This window comes from Microcebus murinus, chromosome 8 (assembly GCF_040939455.1).
Source record: "Microcebus murinus isolate Inina chromosome 8, M.murinus_Inina_mat1.0, whole genome shotgun sequence".
Taxonomy (NCBI): Eukaryota; Metazoa; Chordata; class Mammalia; order Primates; family Cheirogaleidae; genus Microcebus; species Microcebus murinus.
In genome coordinates this window covers 74638614-74660810 of record NC_134111.1, presented here as the reverse complement: position 1 = coordinate 74660810, position 22197 = coordinate 74638614, and the positions used below count along the sequence as shown (strand labels likewise).

The window sequence follows — 22197 nt, the reverse complement described above, 5'->3', positions numbered from 1 at the left end:
TTTGTTAGGCAGAATTAAAGCAGTCTTTAGCATAGAGCTAATTTGTCCCACTACTGAAGTAGTGTACTTCTGAGTACTCTAGTACTCTAGTGTACCTTCTGAGTACTCTATGCAATGCCCTCGGTATTAGGTTTTTCTACTCTGGCTGGTGGGACTAGTGAACTATTCCCAGTCCTGTGTTGGCTCCAGGGATTGTTCCATATTCTCTTTGGTAGTGATTCTCTCTCCCAACCTCTTCTTCTCTTTCTTCCCCCCATCACTCTGCCCTAGAGGCACTGGCCTCCTTGCTATTTCTTTAACAGGCCAGAGTGCTCCTGCCTAAGAGGTCTGATTTCTTGATATTCTCTCTTCCTGGAAAGCTCTTTCCCAGAAATCCACATGACTGACTAGTCTCCTTTCCTCTTCTGGTCTTTACTCAAATGCCACCTGCTCAGGAGCACTCTACGTAAGGGCCAGCTGCTGCCTGCCCCAACACTGCCTTTTCTTCATTTTATTTTTTTACACGGATTTGTTATCTTCTAAGCTGATGAACTCAATGAAGGCAGGGATGTTTTTCTGTTTTCTTTGCTATTAATCCCCAGTTCTTAGAATAATGTCTGGCACATCAAGGGCCAGACATAACTGATTGTTGAATGAATAAATGAATGAAAGAATGCAAAATAACCTGGTATAGTGCTTTGCACAATGCAACTGCAGTACATGATGGCCTCTCCCAAGTTTATACGGCTTGGGAGGGTGCTCACTATATGGGAAGAGCTCTAGGGCTCTGAGGACATGTAGGGGTTAAGTGGGGCTAACACCTGGAAGCAGAGACTTACCTAGTTTGTTTTTTTTAGACTCTTCTGCACCTAACAGAATGTATATGGAGCTTAGAAAGTGCTGATTATGAGGTACTGCAAAGATCATAAATAGGAAAAAACAGACATATTTACAATAAAATATAAGCACAATATAATTCTTTGGAGGAAAGAAACTCTAGTTGGTGGAGTGGGTGATAGGGTCAGGAAGGTTACCATCTGGCCTTTCAGCTGGTTTTGCAGATGAGGAGTGTTTCTGAATCTCAGAATATAGAGAGGCTGAGGGTGGAGTTCCAACCTGAAAGACGAATGTAAGCGAAGCAGGTGACATAATGGAAGGACCTGATGTATGAAAAGAACAGCAAAGTGGATTAGGAAAGGTACTAAGGGCCAGCAGCTAAGAGGCTTTTAGTTCCAGTTGGAATCTCACACTCACATGGCATCACAGGCCACCGTTTGTTGGGTTCACTTAGAAGGCTATGTGACAGGAAGCGCAGCCTGCCGGGAGGGCAGAACCAGGGGATTTCTCTTCAGTTCTCACAGTGGTCCGAGGCTGGTCTTATGCAGCCCCAGAAGAAACAGCTCAGTGAGGAGAAATGAGACTCACATAGGTAGGTGCAGGAGCTATCCTGGCTTAGAAGCCTCTTGCCCGATATCTTTGTAAGAGATCCAGGGGCATATCTTCCAGGTCATGCCCAGTTTCAAGAGTCCCTGGCCCCAGAGAAGCCCAACGCCGTGGCCTCCTACCAGGTGCTGGTGTCCCCCCAGGCCTCCCTGTGCAGATGCAGCTCACCAACCTGGGATCGTTTCCCTCTAAGCGATGTTGCCTACTGGCATTCCGCCTTTACTGTAGCTTTCCAGAACAGAACAGAACAGAACGTGAACTCAGCGTCCAGTTTGCCCATAGACAAGGACAAAGACGTCTTTTTGTTTGTTTGTTTGTTTTTGTTTAACACTACACCCACAAGGACTTCAGTAGCCCCATTCATCATCACAATAAGTCAGGATTTAATTGTGTCATCAGTGGGAGCCACTGGAGTTTTGCCAGGAGGAGGGTATCGCTTGGGAAAAGAACTCTGGCAGCAAGGCAGAGGACAGAGTCTGAAGAGGGAAAATGAGGGGAGGCGGGACCTGTTAGTAGGGTCACCTCCCTTTTCCCCTCACTCTGGCTTCTGCCCCCACTCCATCCACGGAAACCGCTCTTGCTAAAATCACTTGCAAGTTGCCAAATCCAAGGAATGCCTCCCTCACTGGACGTTGCAGTATCAGGTGCAGTTGATCACTCTTCCTTGAAACACTCACCTCTTTTAGCTCCCATAGATTTCTGGGGTTTCCTTTACCTCCTTGGCCATTTCTTCTCAATCTCCTTGGCTGGGTCCTCCCATCCACCTAACCCCAAGGCCTAGAATGTTTCAGGGCTTGGTCCTGGACCCCACTTCTTTACCTCCTCTTTCTCCTTAGGTGCGTTCATCTGTCCACATAGATGGAAAAGGTCTCAGGGCCAACACCAGAGGTTGCTACCTCCAGCCTCACCCCTCCTCTGAGCCCCAGGCCTGCACATCCGGCTGCTCTCTTGACATTTCCACATAGGTGACCTATAGACACCTCACAATTCACACGTTAATGCCTGTCTTGATTTTCCACCAGAGATTTGAGCCCCCAGATTGTCAATTCCCTCGGCTGTTCAAGCCTAGACCTAAAGTCATCCTGATTCTTCCTTTCTGTCACTCTCCCACATCCAACCCATCAGCGTCAGCCGGTCCTCTATCACATATTCCAAATTCATCCCCTGCTCTCCAACTCGGTTGCCACCGTACCCTCATCCATCATTCCTCACCTGCACCACTGCAGCACCCCCTCCCGATCCCCTTCTCTCTTGCCCTTCTAATCCATTCTCCACAGAGCAGTGACGTGAGTGCAGGCACCCTTCGATGGCATGCCATTGTTCTCAGGCGGCCTGGCCTCTCAGGTACGGCCTGGCTCCTCTGGATCCCCTCACCTTGGCCCACACTCCTGCCTGCTGTCTCTATTCCGGCCTGGAATAGGGAAAGAACTGGTGTTCCTTCAGGTCCTCGAACACACTAAGTATTTTGCCTTCTAAGGACCTTTCCACAGGCTGCTATTCATTCTTTAGTAGAGGATTTTTTAAATTGATAAGACTATTTTTTAGAGCACGTTTAGGTTTATAGAGAAACTAAGTAGAAAGTAGAGAGAGTTCCCATACACTCCCCAACCCCACATCACAGTTTCCCCTATTACTGACAGCTTGCATTGGGGTGGTACATTAGTTACAGTTGATGAGCCAATACTGATGCAGTATTGTTAACCATAGTCCGTAGTTTACATTGGGGTTCGCTTTTGTGTTGTCCATTCTGTGGGTTTTGCCTAATGCATCATGTTATGTATACACCACTGCAGTATCATACAGAATAGTTTCTCTGCTCTAAAAATGCCCTCTGCCCTCCCCTCCCCCACCAGTCCGCTTTCATCCCTCACTTCCCTTCCCAACCCCCTGGCAGCCATGAATCCTTTTACTATCTCTATAGTTTCACCTTTCCCAGGATGTCATATAGTTGGGATCAGTAGTAGCTATTTAATAAAGACTTGTGCAGTGGATGAATGGTTGAGACCCATTGTAACATTCCCTGTGAGCTCTGGTTGGGGCTGGCTCTGCAGTGGTGACAGTGAGGCTGAAGACAAGGGTACAGATGGGCACGACAGAGAGCAGGTAGAATTAACAGGGTGTGGTGACTGGCTGGCTGCAAGTGGTACAGGAGGAGTGGCTGAAGTCTCTGCTTTGCATTCTAGTCCAGGTATCCTGGAGAAGAAAATAAATAGGTAGGCACCAGTAGGATGTCTTGAAACAATTTCTTCTGCAGATCATAGAGGAAGAGTTGCAGGTACAAGCTCTCATCCTAGAGTCAGTTAACACAAGCCTCTACCATGTCCAGTCGGAACTCCAGAGAGAGGTGAGTCCTGGCTGTAGTGGGGATGGGGACTGGGGCAGGACCTGGGGTCTCTGTACCGCTCTGTCATATGACTCTGCCCCGGATGGCTCTGGGTTTGAAAAGATAGCTATTAAAATGTATGTCTTTCAGAAAGCTGTGGTGGCAAATATGGAGAAAATGCTGCAGGCCAAGCTTGCCGAAGCTGAGGAAAAGTATAAGTACACCATACAGATCCTGACGATGGAAAACAATAATCTAAGGTGTGGATGCTGCTGCTGAGAAAGACGTGGCGGATTCTCTCGAGGCGTGGGAAGGAGTGCGAGTGAGGAGTGGGTTAGGAAGATGAGCCAGGAGCCAGGTGCTCCCTAGCGATGCCAAGGCAGGGGCACTTTCCGAAGGAGGGTATGTCGCTCTGAGCCAAGGCACAGAGGAACCTGCAGAGGCCAGGCAGTCCAGCCGAGGTGAAGCGGGGCTGTGTCTGGACTTCTCTCCTTTACCTGTGTCTCCGTCTATATGCAAAACGACACAGGAAATGTATCTGCCAGTTTCTGAATTTATTGAGTTCTGTAACTGAGGGTCATTTTCAAACCCTCTGAGTTTGGTGGTTTAGCCTTAGATTCAGCTGCTTCTGGTGCCTGTGGAAATCAACTGCTCATCAGGAATTATACCCTTACCTGAAGATATATCTTAATCATCAGAAGAAATTTTGGTCTATAGTTTAATAAAGAAAAGGTATTCATTGCATTGATTTAGTAGAAAGTTCTTCTTATGGGAATTTGGTCACTAAATTCAAAACCACTACAAGTAATGAGTGAGACTTCCCCTGATGTAGGAATAAAGCCACGTTTCTCCCCTGCCCCCCAAATACCCTACACCCTTTCTACCTTTTGAGTCTGTAGTGATACATGCTCCCTTTCCTTTTACAGGCAAAACATAATTGCCAAGAATGAAGAAATTTATGAAGGACGTTCTGGGAGACTGGCTTCTAATATTACTGTTTATGAAGATGATTCTGACATCTTAGAAGATGGTAACAGCAAAGGACAAGAATAAGAAACAAAAGGTGGCTCTCTGTAGCTGAAGATGACAGGCACACCATCCTGTAGGCCTAGGGAACTCTTGTGATATTTTCTTGCGAAATGCATATGATGAGTTTGGTTCCTGAGTTGCTCTGATTCTATTTTTGTCTTTTCACAATTTGCTTTCTCCTGAGCAGTTGGGAATGTTTGACTTTTCATCTCAGCTGCACAGCTTATCACAGCTCTTCATTGCAAAGCCATGTTCTCTGGACCTGGAACCAAGCTTTATCTGGGCTTTGTACTATTTTCCCCCTACCTTTCCATATTTCATTAGAAAGAGACTGATTTGGAGGCTTTCTTCCTGTTGAACATTGATTGTTGGCATATATCACGTGTCCCCTGGGGAATTTCACTAGCCAAAAAGATAATTCATTGATTTGATTTGGAAATCTTTTTCTTTTATACACGAACCGCTGCCTTTCCCGCCTCTCAATCATGTTCCCTAACCTATGACTTAGGAGGAATTTCTGATGATTCTTGCCACCTTCCCTAAACCATCACCAGCATTCAAATGCCCACGGGGCAGGCAACAGTGAAGTGGGCTGAACTTGAGGAAAAGCAATCCTCCATAGAGGAGGATTCCTCTATGGGGGCGGGGCTGGGACCTAGGGGGTGGGGCTTGTTGAAGAGCTGGGCGACCACCCTGTCGGAAGGGGTGTTCCTTGGACCCGTTGCCAGACAGGAGCATGGAGTCTATGTTGTCAAATATTCTGATTTTTTAAAAGAAGGTATTCTGGTTTTGATGTGCCATCTCCCATTTTTTTAAATGTTGGCAACAAATTGTAAAAACACAACTATGTGAGCCAGTATTGGGAAGCTCAAGTGAAACATGCCTATGATGCAAACATTTTCCACCTGTGAGGCGCCATTGGCAAAAATCAAAAAGTAAGCAAACACAAACACAATCAAACACAAAAATCTCCAAGGAACAGTAAAATAAGATTATGTTTTATTCTATTAAAAATATGTTTTTGAAAAAAAGTTCTGAAAAATAATGCAATCTTAAAGATAATTTGTAAAGCCATAGAATAAGCTGAGTGCAGGTAGAAAGAGCAGTGCAAATGCATGAAAGGAGGAGTGCAACATTAGTACGAAGCAAATATGTTGTCTAATATGCAGCAATGTGCATATTATCAGCCATAGGAGAGGCTAAATAAAGAGCTTGGCAATAGAGTATTAAAAAGCTTGTAAAATAATCATAATTTTAAAAGAATTAGATTAAATTTTTCATTTAAAAATGTTTGCATAGTGTAAAAATTAGCTTTGGCAGGAAAGTTAATATATTAACTTTAACCTAAAATTGTGCAAAATAGCAATAAAATAAAACATCAAAAAACAAATATAGTGTTATACAGGTAAACATAATATCAATTAAGGGGGAAGAAGAGTTTTTTCCTCAGAGTGAAGGAAGGCTGTGGCATCTGTTTCCCCATGCGTTTCCGGTCATCCTTGTTGCTCACTTTATAGTTCACCTCAGTCAGGATGGTGAGAATATCATCACCTCTGAAAAACATCACATAACACCGTGACCATTCACGAGGGAAAAACAACTGATGAACTGACTCATTGCTGTGCTCAGTGATAGTTTTGTCATTCTTTCTCTCAAAACATCAGTCATTTGAAACAATAAGTTGCTAAACCAAGACCTACCCCAGCTTTCCAGGTAAATTAGTTTTCCCAGAGCTTAATAACTTACCTTTGGTTTGTGCAGGATCTCTGTTGACAATCAGAAACCTCAGTGTCAGTGTTAGATTTGGTTTCTTTCCCTCCTGACCTGTGCATATGTCACGCTGCTCCACGTATGTTATTTGGCCCCACCAATCGCCTCGATGTCCCCAGTACTCTCTGCCTCAAATTGACATTGCCTCTGTAGATTCATCTTTGATGCAATCAAGCTCTGGGCAAGGGAAAGTTGAATGCCTCCTGCAGCTCCCCCCACTTTCTTCTCACCAAGGTCTCTTAGCAGTTTTGTTGGGCAACCTCTTCATCTACCTCAGGAGCTAGCAGCTAGCACCCAAAACCTAGCAGGACTCATGGTTTGAGTTACAAAATGAAAACATCGCACTGATGTTATGGTTCACTCTTTTTATATACCATGGGAAATTCTCGCTCTTCATATGCTTAAAACATAATGAGATACAGGGTGGGAAAGAACCTGCAGAAGATTCCTTGCTATTCATCTGTCAGTTGTGTGTGCATTGGGGTGAACTGTGACACATGAAACCATAATTTAACTAAAGGAAGCAGATGATACAATAAATGAGGGAAGGATATTTTCCCACATTTCGTGGCTTCAAAACAGACCAAATTAGTGGAAATATTAATATAAAAACGTTCCTACTCTTTGCTACTTATGTCCCACAAAGCACCAAGAGGGAGCTTGGCTAGCTATTATAGACCTTTTGGCCATGTGTGGTGGTTCAAGCCTATAATCCTAGCACTTTGGGAGGCTGAGGTGGGAGAATCGCTTGAGCCCAGGAGTTTGAGGTTGCAGTGAGCTACTGCCACTGCACTCTAGCCCAGGCAACAAAGCGAGACCCTGTCTTAAAAAAAAAGAAAGAAAAGAAAAGGAACTCTTGACAGAGCTGGAGGATGTTAAACATTGATGTAGGTTGCTGCCTTCTTGGAAGACTTCCAAAACTAGTTGAGTTGGCTCAGTCATATTTCTGTCTAAAGAGAGAGCTGGACTATATGACTTTACAGTCCCTTCCAGCTCTGTGATACCCTGACTGTACTTTGAGGTGCTTGAATAAAGGAAAAAAGTATCTCAGTTTTTCCATCTACAAACTAAAATTGTTAACACTTGCCATTCTCCCACTTTCCAACTGATCTGGGAAGCGTAGCTACGTGATCCACAGCTAGACATTTACAGATGAATGGAAACCACTCCACTCAACATTTCTCTGATCTGTCAATATTGCCTCAACCATGATGCCCTTTCTAATGGGCTCTGAATATGAATATCTAGTAGTAGTGATGGGGAAAGGGCCACATGATATAACACTGAGGAGGGTTGGGTCGGCAAGTCTTACCGAGGACATCGTTCTCTCAGGCTCTGGCAAAGTGACTGGATATACCAGGTCCCTTCCAAAGGGTCTCGATAGGAAACACAGTTGTTCACAGTAGCCATTCCCAGCAGAAAGTCAGCCTCATCTGGAATATATCTCTTTTGAAGTGATACGTCCATTTCTAAATAGGCTTCCTTCCGCTCTGAGTCAGTCTCAACTGGTATACCTTTCTGGTAATTATCCCCTTGACAAGCCTGAATAAAAAAGACTTTGGGTTTTCCAGCAAGAGAAGGGCACTTCAAACCAGTGAAATAAGATGTCAGCTCATAGATGGAGGCCTCCTCTCCATCAGAGCCATAGACGATGCCCTTGTCTCCATGGGAGAGGATACAGCAGATGAAGCAGTCTTTGTTACCGTGGTCCATGCTTTGGTAGACTTTCAGAACCTCATGGATTTCTTTTGCTGTGGAGTCTTCAAAATGTACTACCTCAAAATGAAGCTCATTAAAGGTCTTGCTTAAAGCATCTGAAAAGTGAAATAAAAAAGTCAGTTATACCACAATAATTCCCAGACCACAGCCCTGAGCTGGAGAGAATGGTGGTCTTATCGTTGATAGATGATAATTTGAACCAGAGGCCCGGGGCGCTGGCTCCTGCCTGTAATCCCAGCACTTCAGGAGGCAGGAGAATTACTTGAGGCCAGGAATTCCAGACCAGCCTAGGCAACATATTGAGACTCTGTCTCCACAAAAAATAAAAAAAATTAGCCAGTCACAGTGGTATATGCCTGTAGTCCCAGCTACTAAGGAGGCTGAAGCAGGAGGATTGCTTGAACCCAGGAGTTCAAGGCTGCAGTGAGCTATGATTCTGCCATTGCACTCCAGCCTGGGCAACAGAGCAAGACCCTGTCTCAAAAAAAAAAAAAATTGAACCAAAAATTAATGAACAAGATCCTCTATATTGTTATAGTAGCTGGATTCTACAGGCTTTTAATATTTATTGGCACCAGCTGAAAACATTCCCAAACCCTGAGGCAAATGAGGAAGGGGAAAGTATTGAGTGTTATTGAACTAGTTTACAAGATGAGTACACTATGACTTAGGCTTACTAGCAAACCAATTTAAAAGATGACTATATTACTTACATAATCAGAAAAAAATGTTTTTAATAAAAGATTGATATTTTATGCTGAACTCTCTCAAAGTTATTTCTGTTTATCAAAAGATTTGGATTAAAAAAAAAAAAGACCTATTACAAAAACAGTTATCCTCTCTCTATCTCTCCCTATTACCCAGTCTTCTAGTTTGGATTTCTTTTGTCTTCTTGTCCTACTTTCTGAGACTTTATCTTCTACATTATTGAATTTTTCATTTTGTTGCTCATTTTTTACATTTTTAAGGATTTTTTCTTATTTGTTCCTTTTGCATGACATCCTATTCTCTTATCGACCTTTTACTCCTTCTCTAAGAATACTAAATATAGCCTTTTTAAAGATTGCCTTTTTCCCCAACATTATCGTTGTTTCATTCCCATTGTGTTTCATTTTTTTCTTGTTTGTATTGCCTCTTTTCTATTAGAGGCTTTCTTCATATGCCTGATGATCTTTGGCTGTCCATTCATAAATTAACTAATTAGTCAATTAAAAAGTTGACTGAAAACTCTGTCTTCATGAGTGTGGTTTGTTCACTGGTGGACTTCATAACAGGGTGATTGGTTGGGGACCTGACCATTTCATTAGGGGACTCCCCCAGATGCCATTATCTGCAGGTCTTTTATCTGGGGCTTTCAGCTTCTCCAGAGGAGAATCCACATCTACCAGTGCTCTTGGAACCAAGTTGGGGTAGACATCTAACTTTATGACGCCAGTGGAATGAATTTTCTTTGATCTTTCTGTCTTCAATAAGATGCTTCACTGCTTCCTTTGCTGGGCCCGGTATGCCCAAGTATAGAGACTCTCGTTCAATTTTATAAGAAAATAAACTCCCTATTCCTTACTATGGTATAACAGGGACAGTTCTTGGCTCTATGAGATAAGAGTATGGATCTAGGGGTATCACGGTGCCTTATATAGGCTTTCAAAGAATCTTCCTGTTTTCAGCTCATTGCCTCACCTACACTTTGTACTTCCAATTCCTAAATTTTTCCAGGATGCCGAGGAGTAACTCTCCCTTTTTTCCATGTTCCCTTCTGCAATCACTTTGGTTGTAGCTTTCTCTGTTCTATTAAGTCTATTACATCTCCTCCTTTATTTCAACACCACAATTTTTTTATTTTTTTTTTTTGAGTCAGAGTCTCACTCTGTTGCCTGGGCTAGAGTGCCATGGCATCAGCCGAGCTCACAGCAACCTCAAATTCCTGGGCTCAATCCATCCTTCTGCCTCAGCCTCCCAAGTAGCTGGGACTACAGGCACGCGCCACCGTGCCTGGCTAATTTTCTTATATATTTTCTAGTTGGCCAATTAATTTCTTTCCATTTTTTTAGTAGAGACGGGGTCTCACTCTTGCTCAGGCTGGTTTCAAACTCCTGACCTTGAACCATCCGCCAGCCTTGGCCTTCCAGAGTGTTAGGATTATAAGCATGAGCCACCGTGCCCGGACCCCAAAATTGTTTGAAACCTTTCATTAGCTGTCGTCTCCATTTCTGTGGTGTAATTCCTATATTATACATTTTGTAGTCCTTCTCTAGCATTTTGTCCCTGTTAGCACATCAGAGCTAAATATAAATCAGTCCAGAGATAATCTAGCATTATGAATAGAGAAAAATAACTGAGCTGCAGTGGATCTGTGTTGATTTGGAAGAACTTTGGCAAGACTAATGTAGTGCCTTGATTCTGTGGAATAATTCTGATTCCTTTGGAAGTATGATATGTTAATGAAAAAAATGGCTGTAAAGCAGGTCGCAAGGCACTGCAGCAGAATGGGGGCAGTGGGGCACGTCTCAGAAGAAATGATTCACAAAGCTGGTCTACTTTTATTCATTCAGCATGAACATAAGAACAGGAACAGAAAAGCAGGACATGCAAACTCAAATGCCAACCAGAGAACAGTTGATCACGGACCAGATATAAGAAAATGAACTGCCCAAAATAGAATCAAATGTTATTAAACTGAAATTTTTAAATAGCTAATGAATAGAAATCAAAGGCCTGAAACTTTTTTCAATACCAAGTGCATGATGACAGATGATGTCATCAATGCACCCTTTTTTTTTTTTTTTTTGAGACAGAGTCGCACTCTGTTGCCAGGGCCAGAGTGCCGTGGCGTCAGCCTCACTCACAGCAACCTCAGACTCCTGGGCTCAAGTGATCCTCCTGCTTCAGCTTCCCAAGTAGCTGGGACCACAAGGCATGCGCCACCATGCCCAGCTAATTTTTCTATATATTTTTAGTTGGCCAATGAATTTCTTTCTGTTTTTAATAGAGACAAGGTCTTGCTCTTGCTCAGGCTGGTTTCGAACTCCTGACCTTGAGTGATCCTCCCACCTCGGCCTCCCAGAGTGCTATGATTACAGGCGTGAGCCACCGTGCCCAGCTAATGGACTTAAGTTTTGTGGCTTTTTAAAACCTTAGAATAGATTTGCTTGAATAAACAAATCAAATTTAACAGAAACCATTACAAAGTCCTGATAATTATAATCTATCAGCATTAATTTTCTAAACTTTACTCCATTTACAGAATAACTCAATAACTGATGCTGTGAGTCACGAACACTATTTTCAAAAATTCTTTGATCAAATCAAAATTATTATAAGAATATCTCAATGGCTGGGTTAGATGATTTTCATTATTATTTTTAGTTGAAACCATTTTTTATATTCATAGACCACAAGTTATTTTTTCACTTATCTTGTAAGTTCTCAGTCTTAGCTTAAATAGGCTAAGCAGAAGAATTTCTAACTGGTTTAACATTTGAAAATGCTATTTCTATTAAGAATCCACAATTTCTACACTACAGTGGAAATATCCAAAAAAAAAAAAAAAAAAAAGAAGAGAAGAAAAAAAAAAAAAAAAAAAAGAATCCACAATTTCTGCTGCACTCAATAGCCCTACTTAAATAAATCCAGCCTCTATAAGAGTCTTGATACCAAGGCAATTTTTTTACCTAATGCACTCCACAGACGCACTATTCATTTAGTTGAATTAAAAGCAAACCTTGTTGCTGATTTTCGTTATGTCTTTTAGTAAGATTTGATATTTAATTTTTATACATATATTTTATTTAAAAAACCTATTTAAAATATAAAAATCAGAAAGCTAACAAATACATAAGAATGTTCTTCACCTTCATAGGGAAATAGGTTTAAATCTACTTTCCTGAAATATGTGGCCCTTCGAGTACAGCTCTTGTTCTCTCTCTTTTGATTAAAAAAAAAAAAAAACTATAAGAAATATTCCATTTCTCTCTTTTGGATTCTACTGTACCTTTATCCAAATGGGTGCCGTTTCTGTCCCTAATTCTCTGAAGCTTGTCCACTGACTTCCGTGCTTTGCTAAAATCATGGTTGTTGAAGATCAAACAGTATCCTCGAGGTTTGCTTTGCATTCTGTAAACTTTGTCAGATGTCTGGAAAACAAAAAGCCAACCCAGGAGCTAACTCTGTGGGTCAAAGACTTGAGATGGGAACACACAACTCCCCAGTAAAAGGTTGGACCTAAGCCAGACAGCAAGAGTACTTTCCATTGCCCCAACCCAACTTGGGGTCATTTCCCTGAAGAACTGGTTTCCACCCATTCTCCACACAGGATCCCTCAGACCTCTGCCCCAACGTTAGCTGGAAAGTCAGTGTCGCAATACTTGGGCCTCCTGAGCACTTTGCACATATGTTAATGTTGTCATCATATTGTGTTATCATTATTTGTTCTCATTTCTGCTTCCCTTACCATACAGAAGACTCCTGGAGGCAGATAACATCTGTGCCAATGACTTAGGATGTACTAACTTGTGAGAGCTCAACCCAGAGTTCTTGACTGAGTACATGTCTTTGGGCTATGACCTTGTGACTCTCTTGGCTAAGTACTCAACTCATCTGTGCATCTTGGCTAACAGCTGAGGGCCTGCTCTTCATGCAGGAGATGGTGTGGTCCCAGGATCCTTCTGTCTCAGCCTCCCAAGTAGCTGGGACTACCACCATGGGCATGGGGCTGCCACCATGCCCAGCTAATTTTTTCTATATATTTTTAGTTGGCCAATTAATTTCTTCCTATTTTTAGTAGAGTCGGGGTCTCACTCTTGCCTAAGCTGGTCTCGAACTCTTGACCTTCAGCGATCCTCCCACCTCAGCCTCCCAGAGTGCTAGGATTACAGGCCTGAGCCGCCACGCCCAGCCAGTCCCAGGATTTTTAAAGCTGATGGCATAACCCAGCTGTCAGGACCACAGGGGCTAGTGGGGAAGCATGGGCTGGTGAGGCAGGTCTCGGCTACACTGTAGGTTATAGTCCAGACCGCAGTACCTGACAGGACCAGTCCGAGGTGGCCCTGTGTCTTGCTTATTTCATAGGGCTATTTCAGTGCTGAGATACTCAGCATATAGCTGGAAGTCTGCATAGTCCCTCAAGGAAGAGAGAAGGGCTCTAGGCTGGGAAGCCAAATTCCTGGCTCTGCTATTTCATACACTTAAGACTTTGGGCAAGTAACCTAGTATCTTAGTATGTTTACTAAGATATTAAGTATTAATACCTACTAAGTATATTAAGTATTTACTATTAAGTATGCTAAGTATTTGCCAAGTATATTGAGTGTATTTGCTAAGCCAATGAGATACTAAAATTTAGTAAGATATTGAAACTTAGCATCTTTAGCTACTCGAAGGGGACAATGCTTATAGAGTGCTATACTGCTTACAAAGTGCCACATTACTTTGCTTAATCCTTAACTTTCAGACTGAGAGAAGTCTGGTAATTTTCTCAGAAGCCCACACTAGTGAATGGTTTCTCTCAAGCCTATTTGAGGTATTCAGGGGTTTCTCTGCTTTGTGTCATGGGGGTGGGGGATGGTGTGGAGTGAATGGGCTAATAAGTGAGAATATATTTGGTGGGTTGTTGAAGGTTACATAAATAGAAGCCATTATGTCTAGAAAGGAAATTTTTCTGCTAGCTCACTGAGATGAGAACACAGAGACAGCCAGATTATGAGGGTCTGCTACTTACACCTAACTACAAACGGGAAACATTTTTGAAATGTCAAGCTAAAAAAAAAGGCTTTGCTTTTTCCAGTCCTGCTAGACTCTTCCCCCAAATCCTCACCCACTGAGGCTGACACTGCTGCTAGACGAAGTAGGAGGCTTCTCACCCCTCCCCTCCAGTACCTGGAATAACTAGTACTATTCCAACACTTTTGTCTTTGGTCTTAAAATTAAAAATTTAATGCATAGGAAACTGAAGAGGTCACATTTTAGAAACTGTCACTTTTTTAACATGTCTTTTTGTGGGTTTTCTACAGTTCTCAAAACTTTCAAGAAGTTTCTGCCCCTTATTGGTTCATCTGGCAGCTTAAAAAAAAAAAAGAAAAAAAGCTTACAAATACAATAACTAGAATCTGCAAGGCAAAGGGAAAGAGGATTTGGAGGTTTCCATGTACCTGTGAATCACTGTCTTGTTCTCTTGGAGAGTCTGATATTTCCAGCATTCTGAATGTCTCCTCCCCTATAAACAATGAAGATACACGTCTAGAATGAGACATAGCAGGAAAGGTACCTTGGTAAAGAAATAAGTATGTCGCACCTAGGACAACATAAGGTCCCTTTAAAAATGAAAATTTACAGACTGCCTTGAACGTAATCTCCTTTCAGTCCACAGAGATTCTGCAGGCAAGGCAATTAACACGCTTCTGAAACACAAGATCAAATAGTCTCATCACCAAAGGGAAAAATATACCAAATAGTGCCTTAGTTCTACATTCCTCCACATGGGCAGGTTGAATTTTGTGGTATTTGTGAGATATTCACTAATTAAGCCACTAGCTCAGGAAGAGCTATTGATTTAGGAGTACTTTACTCCTTAAAGTACTCTTAAAGTCTTAGGCTCAAGCAGGCGTGGGAACAGGGAAGGACTAGCTTCATGGACATTACTCAGACTTAACCTTTAAGGGAGATCCACAAAGAGCCAGGGTAAAAATACAACAAAAATATTAGCAATATTAATACTTATGGGGTGATGGCTTTACTGGGCTGTTAAAAATCTTTCTGAATTTAAAATCATCTTCAGTGAGTATATATAATTTTTATAATCAGAAAGAATATTTGATTAATCAAAATTTTGAAGGTGATCCTTGACAGTTCCTTTTCCTGGTCCAGGCTAGCTTACCCAGGTGGAAAAAGAGAAAGAGGAAATTCAAAGGAGTGACTTAGTGTTAAAAGTGTTAAAAGAGGAAGTGACTTAATCAAGGAAGTTCTGAAAAATAATTTGAATCTAGCTACCTCATGCATAATACAGGCAGCACATATCGAGGGACAAAGACCCCACACAGAAATAAGTTGAATATTTCTTACTACAAATTCTGCACCTATTTCAAACTTTGCAGTCTGTGCCTATTGACAACTGTTTCTACACCTTTCAAGTGTAGAGAAGGTGACTACGAGTCCCCACTGCACCGTCCTCCTGGTATTAGGAGAGCAGGTCCATTAAGCTGTGGATGTGGTGGAAGGTTGTGGGGAGGAGGCATGAGTTCAGCAGAGAGTGAATTAACTAAATAGGTCTTTAAAACGTATCTCCAACCAGTACCATTTGAAAATTCGTCCGGCGATCTTTCAAGGCTCAATCTTCTCTCTGAATTAAAAGAAAACAACCCCCCGCCAATATTTGATTAGAAACAATTGTGACATGGGACAATTTGTCAATTCACAATACACGTGGCTGATTTGCAGCTGTCAGGTCGTTTCTACCTGTGCTTAATTCTTCATAATCGCTGATTTTCTTCAGCAAGCTCTTGTCGATTCTGTTTAAGACACTTTTCAGGTTGTCCAAGTTTCCTTCCCCTATCATGACCCTCTTCTCCATTTCTATGAAAACATCAAGCAAGCTCTAGGAAAGAGAGAAAGTTGGAAAACTGGATTGAGCCATATTAGCTTTCAGATTAGATTTTTTTTTTACTTCTACTTTCTCCCCAAACCAAAAGTCTGCCCTCACTTCCCAAGCAAGCAGACCCCCTGAGAGTTCAGGCAGGCAGCAGACTACTAGCAAGGCGATTTTGTTGTCTGGCCCAGAAAGACAGAAGTGAGAAGACAGAGGGGAAGCCGATGTCTGATCCCCAAGCCCTGTGCTCAAACCGCCTCTGGATGCCTTTAGTGAGGATGCATGGCTGGGACACAGCAGCCCGGTCACCATGGTGACGGCCTGGAGGACTGCCTCACACCCCAGCAGTGACTCTGGCACCCACTCCCCCTCCAGACCTCATTCACACAGACACACAGACACACAAACACACACAGATACAACACATACACACATCAAAGATACACACATACAGACACAAGATATACACACACCACACAGACATGGAGAGACACACAGACACATATACCACGCACACAGAGAGACATACACATAGACATACAGAGACACATGCACGATACACACAGAAACACACAACACTCAGAGACACACACACACAAACACAGAGGCATAAATATAGACACACATACCAAACACACACAGATACATACACCACACACAAACAGAGACACACACCACACAGAGAGAGACATGTAAACCAGAGATACACATATAACACATATACACAACACAGGCATACACAACACACAAAGACACACAACACAGAGAGACACATGACACAGACACAGAAAGACACACACGGACACACCACACACACACACACACACACACACACACACACACACACACACACACACAGTTCCAGGTCCCAGTTTGTTTCAGGACTGCAGAAGTGGGCACAATGTCAGGCCCACCACTGCCCTTGCAGGCTCTGCCGGGTCCCACCCTGGGCTGTGGCTGCACCCCCAGCCTCCTCCTGGCTCCCAGCCCTGCCTTGCTCCCTGATTAGTGTGAGCAGCACTTCACAGCATAAAGGAATCGAATCAACAACACCCTGCCTGACAACCTTGAGACATCCCCACTGGCTGACCAACTCTCAGGACTGAATCTCGACAAGATGCCAGGTCTTACCATGTCATCTTCCAGTTTACATTTGGGGATGTGCTTTCTCAATAAAAACTTAAAAACTCCCATTTGCGATTCAGGCACCTCTTGTGAAATCTGTAAAAGCATGACCCTGTGATAGGAAATGAAGACGCTTTAGAAATGCTTTCCTAAATAATTTCTCATTTGATAAATGCAGTCACAGTGGACTTGACTCCAATGCCCCCTCCCCCTTCAAAATAAAGGCAGTTAATGACAAGATTCCTGAGTCGAGTCCTTGGAAAGAGGCTGGTATGGTGACACAGAAGTCGACTGACTCATGCCCAGCGATTATCAATTTATCATGCCCACCCTAACAATTTAAAGTTTCATCAACTTTGTCTTTCAGTTCGTTTCAGTTAAGTGAATCTTGTTTTTCCTTTGTCTTTCCCTATAAAATCAAGATCTTGTTACAATAGGAAAAAGCTTTGTCTTTTGGAAATTATGCTTTTCAAAATGCAAGTTGGATCATCACACTTCTAAAGAAAACTGGTCAGCTGTTACCTTCAGGAGGAAGGTCAAACGTTTGCCCCCATAGGCCACCACCACTACAGGGCCAGAAGCCCAAAACACACCCTGCTGCACTGCCGTCTCCCTACTTTGTGCTGAGTCCCCACACCCTCGTCCCCTGTCTGTCTGCAGTCGCCCACGCCCCACAGACAATCAGCCCAGGCATTGCCTGAGTGTCCCCAGGGCCGCATTCACTTCACTGTGCCTGAGTGTCCCTGGGAGGATACCACACATATTATAATTCTCTGATTTTTCTTTTATTTAATTTTCTTTCTTTTTTTTTTTTTGTTTTTTGAGACAGAGTCTCCCTCTGTTGCCCAGGCTAGAGTGCCGTGGCGTCAGCCTCGCTCACACATCTGCCTCATCTTTCTTCTCATGGAATCTCAACCCTAGATATATTTCTTTAAAGCTTTTTCAGTTTGGCCAGACTGGATGCCATCAAAACCTACTCTAATTCTTTTAACTTTGTTACAAGGTACCTTGCCCTTTCACTTTTTTCATTATTGAAACTTACAGGCTTTCTTGTGCCATCATCGTCTGGTAATAAACCTGGATAGTTTATAAGATACTGATTTTATAGGTAGCAATTATAATTTGAACATAAAATTTCTAGTGTTTTCTTGTAATTTTAAAGTGGCCACACTAGTATATTTTTTATCTTCTGGCTCATAGCCAACAATGGTGAACAAGCAGTAGGTCGTGATTGTGCTGACCTTTTTGTCTCCAAGCCAATATGTTAAAGATTTTAACAGACAGAACCTGCCCTTGTTAGGGGACGATCAGCCCTCTGCCAGAAAGGCGCCTCAGCCTAGCTCACATGGCAGAAGTGGAACCTTCAGAGTCCAAGACAGTGAGCACAAGATGAAACCCCAAGCTTTCCTAGTTCTGGGACTGTGGTTTCTTAGGATTTGCTGGGGCCTTAACAAATAAATTTCTTATAAAGACTTCACACTTCTAGTAAACCAAAGCTATCCGGTACTGGGTTGAATAGTATCTTCCCCTCTCCCCCAAAATTCATGTCTACCCAGAACATGAGAATATGACCTTATTTGGACATAGGACCTTTGCAAATAAAATCTTGTTAAGGATGAGGACGAATTGCATTATGGTGGGCCCTAATCCAGTGACTGGTGTCCTTATGAGAAGAGGGAAATTCAGACAAACAGACACAGAGAAGAGAACCAGACATAAATTGGAGTGGTGCGTCTACAAGACAAGGAACACCAAGGATTGCCACAACCACCAGAAACTAGGAGGGAGGCATGATGAATACTCTTCCTCAGAGCCTCCAAAAAGGAACCAGCCCTATTCACATCTTGATTTCTTGACTTTGAGCCTCTAGAACAGGTGTCCTCAACCTACGGCCCCCAGACCACATGCGAGTGTTTTTGCCCGTTTGTTTTTTTACTTCAAAATAAGATATGTGCAGTGTGCGTAGGAATTTGTTCATAGTTTTTTTAAAACTATAGTCTAGCCCTCCAACAGTCTGAGGTACAGTGAACTGGCCCCCTGTTTAAAAAGTTTGAGGACCCCTGCTCTAGAACCATGAAAGAATAAATTTCTCTACTTTTTAAAGCCATCCAGTTTGTCATACTATGTTATGGCAGCCCTAGGAAACTAGTACACCCAGAATATCTCTCGTCACTTAAAATCAAAATGGTCAAGCTTCAAAAGAGGAGACATATGACAAGGAACATGCCAGAAGCTCAGGTCTCGGAGCACAAAAGGACCAGGGCATTAATAGGTGGGACCATCAGAGGACAGTGACTGTCAGCTGCCTTTCCGTCTCACATGCCCCAGTTAATGACGATGTTATGGGTCAGAGCTGAGGCTTAAGTCGAAGTTTTCTGAAAGTAAAGCTGAAAAATACTTTGAGTGTCTGATAACAGGGGATGTTAAAAGAAAGAAGGTGACAATGTGTTTCTACTTTTTAATGTCTCATCATAGAATCACAAAGCTGCAACTGAATGAGGCTTGTTGTCTAACACAGCTCGTGGTTGCCCACTCTCCCCTCTCCCGAGGGTGGCCGAAGCTGAGTTCCACGGCTTTTGCCAGGACGACCCGAGGCATGCTGCCCTCCTGTAGACACTTAGGGTCATGGCACAGCCAGGCTCACCGGGAGCCGAGCAGTGTCTGCAGGGCCAGGCCTAGCAGCACACACCTCATTGGAGAACCTTGTCATTTGAGTCTTTAAGTGTGAAAGAAAAGCCTTAGACCCCACCGAGCATTTCCGCAGGCATCCCCAAGCAGGTGCGAAGCAGTGGTGCTTTGCCCACGAATAGGCAAAGTGGGCACATGACCTGGGCAGCAGCAAGGCAGAGGCACCAAGATATGAGAGAGAGAGAGAGAGAAATTGGAACACTTAGAAAAACTATTTTAATTTCATCACGCCTTAAGTTTCACTTTGAAAACTAAATTTTTGTTTTATGGTTTTAGCATTTTTTTCCCCAGAATTATGCATAAGCCCTCTCAGTTTCTTAATCTGGCCGTGGTGGAACATCTTCCTATCGTCTCCCAAGTGACACTTCATGGACAAGCCCTGAGAGGAACATGCGAGTTCCGCACGCACCATGTATCAGAAACACTGCGCTAGTCTGGAGCTCAGCAGAGTGTTACAAAACAGATTAGGCAGGGACCAAGATACTGCAACTACCACCTGGCCTGGGGAAAGTGCCCAGCAGGCACTTTCTTGCCTTGAGACAGAGGGCCCTGACTGCTTTGCAGCTGCTTTGGCTGTGCTGTGGCGCCTTTAGCTAATTATAATACTAAAATCCCCACCTAGTGGAAAATGATATCATTAACATAACGTGGGTCACATGACAGCTCATGATAATAGTACTGTGCCAGTGAGATTTGTTTGGCCCTGGGAAGAAGCAAAGATACAATGCAAAAATTTTGCATTTCTCATTGGGAAGAGATTTAAAGCCACACCACAGCGTGGGCGGCAGAGAATTTTGCTAGCAAGGGGCTCCTGCGGGAGAAATTCCTGCGCCATCGAGGTGCAAGTGCTCTGATAAGTAACCTCTAATAAACTCATTTAACACTCGAAACTGGATTTGTTGGGGTCATTCTTCAGTCTCTCGCTTGCAGTTTGGGGGGTGGTTTTTCTCTACTGTCCCGAGACTGTCCCCAAACAAGTCCCAATCAGCCCTGCCCACAGAGATCGTCCATTCCACCCACACCTCCCAACCCCCACACTGTGGAGTTTCTACCCACCTGTAGGCAGAAATCTGAGCCCTGCCAGGGGTCTGCAGTTCTCTCTCCATCTCCTCCTTGCTAGTACCCAGGTAAGTGGACAGGAGATCCAGCCGGTGAATATGGAAGAGCAGCTCCTTCAGGAAAGACAGGTTGTTTTCCTCCAACATTCTCTTTTCCTGGAGTCTCTCGAATAATGTCAAGGCATCCCTGATGTGTTCCTGCTTCCTTTGTGGGATGTAGTCCAGGCTTAGGAACTTGAGGGAAGCCAGCTCGTCGCTGTCTATTTCTTCCCCGATACTGTAGAGACATCCGCTGAAATCCATCCTTGTCAAGAGGTAGTAGAATGTAGTGGTAGCCTAGGTTAAAATGTAATGTTACGTTCAGATGAGGAAGAAAAGTACCATATACTGGTTTGTCCCTTCCTCAAATGCCACTGCACCTATGTTGTGCTGTGGATATAGGGAAGGGGGAAAAAACGGCACAGGACAAGTTCCTCCTCATGATGTAGGAACGTAGGTAAACAAAGGAGTCAGTGGTCACAGAGTTGTGACCAGGTGCAGTAGGAATGTAGAGGGAGGAGCCCTAACTCAGCCTGAGAGGGCTTCCTGTGGAGAAACCACAGTTCTGGCAGGAAACAATTTATGCAAAAGGCGGAGGCAGAACTTCCAAGTCAATGGGCTCAAGGAGCTCCAAAAAGTAACCACAAAGGGGCTGGGATGGAGAGTGCCGGGACAAAGGAATGGAGTGGTAGCAAGGAACCACATCACAGGAACCTCACACTATGGGCAGGGGGTTTAGGCTTTGTTCTGGAGGGGTGGGGAACTAGGAAGGGAGGGGTTGCAAAATGGGAATGACATCATCCATTGTTGGATTAACACCTATAGCGTGGAAGACAGATTGGAAGACTTGGAGGCAGGGGACCTCCGAGGACCTATTAGGAGGAGGCATTTAGGCAGGGGAGAGCAGGATTGATAGGGTCTGGCTGAAACAGTGACGGGAGGAGGACATGGAGCAGCGCTGTCCCCAAAGGGCCCAAGGACCAGGCCATACAGCTGCTCAGAAACCCAAGCCTGGAAACTGAACCAGTCAACCCTGACAGCGCTTTCCACTATTAACAGTCTCTAAATCAGGCTACGTGGCATTTTCACACGTATGCATGTTTCCAAAGGAGAGGGCAGTGCTTCAGGCAATCCCAAGCAGTCTTGACACCAGTGGCCCAGGATCCAGGTCTTCTCCTGAGTCCCAAGGCTCAACCCCCTGGAACAATGTCTCCCCCACCCTTCCTGCTCTGACCAGCCCTGTCCGAGAGGGAAAGGAACCCTGGGAGCAGCGTTTGTGCTTGATTCTTCATAAAAACTATACCTGGATATGGCCCCCTAATGCAGGCTACAGCGTCACTGTCCCAGGAAGTTGGCAGTGCAGTGCTTAAGAGCACAGGCTTGGGAGGATCAAGATGGCGGACGAGAAACACCGCCAGACAGAGTGTCTCTGCAGAAAAGACAGA

At 43.7% G+C, this 22197-nt stretch overlaps 2 protein-coding genes across 7 annotated transcripts in view; one reads left to right on the top strand and one right to left on the bottom strand.

Annotated features, from left to right (window-relative positions):
- The window catches only part of FLACC1 (flagellum associated containing coiled-coil domains 1), a 46173-nt gene extending 41263 nt beyond the window's left edge, over positions 1-4910 (top strand). For all 3 annotated transcript variants that reach the window (XM_012739011.3, XM_012739012.3, XM_012739014.3), the window contains 3 exons: positions 3677-3766; positions 3896-4005; positions 4672-4910. In XM_012739011.3, coding sequence (XP_012594465.1) covers positions 3677-3766; positions 3896-4005; positions 4672-4798 — 327 coding nt within the window. In that variant the 3' untranslated portion in view covers positions 4799-4910. The remainder of the gene's footprint in view (positions 1-3676; positions 3767-3895; positions 4006-4671) is intronic.
- Positions 4911-5748: 838 nt separating this feature from the next.
- Positions 5749-22197, bottom strand: part of CASP8 (caspase 8) — a 36794-nt gene continuing 20345 nt past the window's right edge. For 3 of the 4 annotated variants that reach the window (XM_012739007.3, XM_076005802.1, XM_012739009.3), the window contains 8 exons: positions 20712-21049; positions 16974-17079; positions 15713-15851; positions 15552-15596; positions 14410-14474; positions 12255-12396; positions 7857-8358; positions 5749-6327 (listed from right to left, as the gene is read on the bottom strand). In XM_012739007.3, coding sequence (XP_012594461.1) covers positions 6192-6327; positions 7857-8358; positions 12255-12396; positions 14410-14474; positions 15552-15596; positions 15713-15851; positions 16974-17079; positions 20712-21016 — 1440 coding nt within the window. In that variant the 5' untranslated portion in view covers positions 21017-21049 and the 3' untranslated portion in view covers positions 5749-6191. Of the gene's footprint in view, positions 6328-7856; positions 8359-12254; positions 12397-14409; positions 14475-15551; positions 15597-15712; positions 15852-16973; positions 17080-20711; positions 21050-22197 lie in introns of those variants that run through there. The other variant, XM_076005803.1, reaches the window with a different exon arrangement.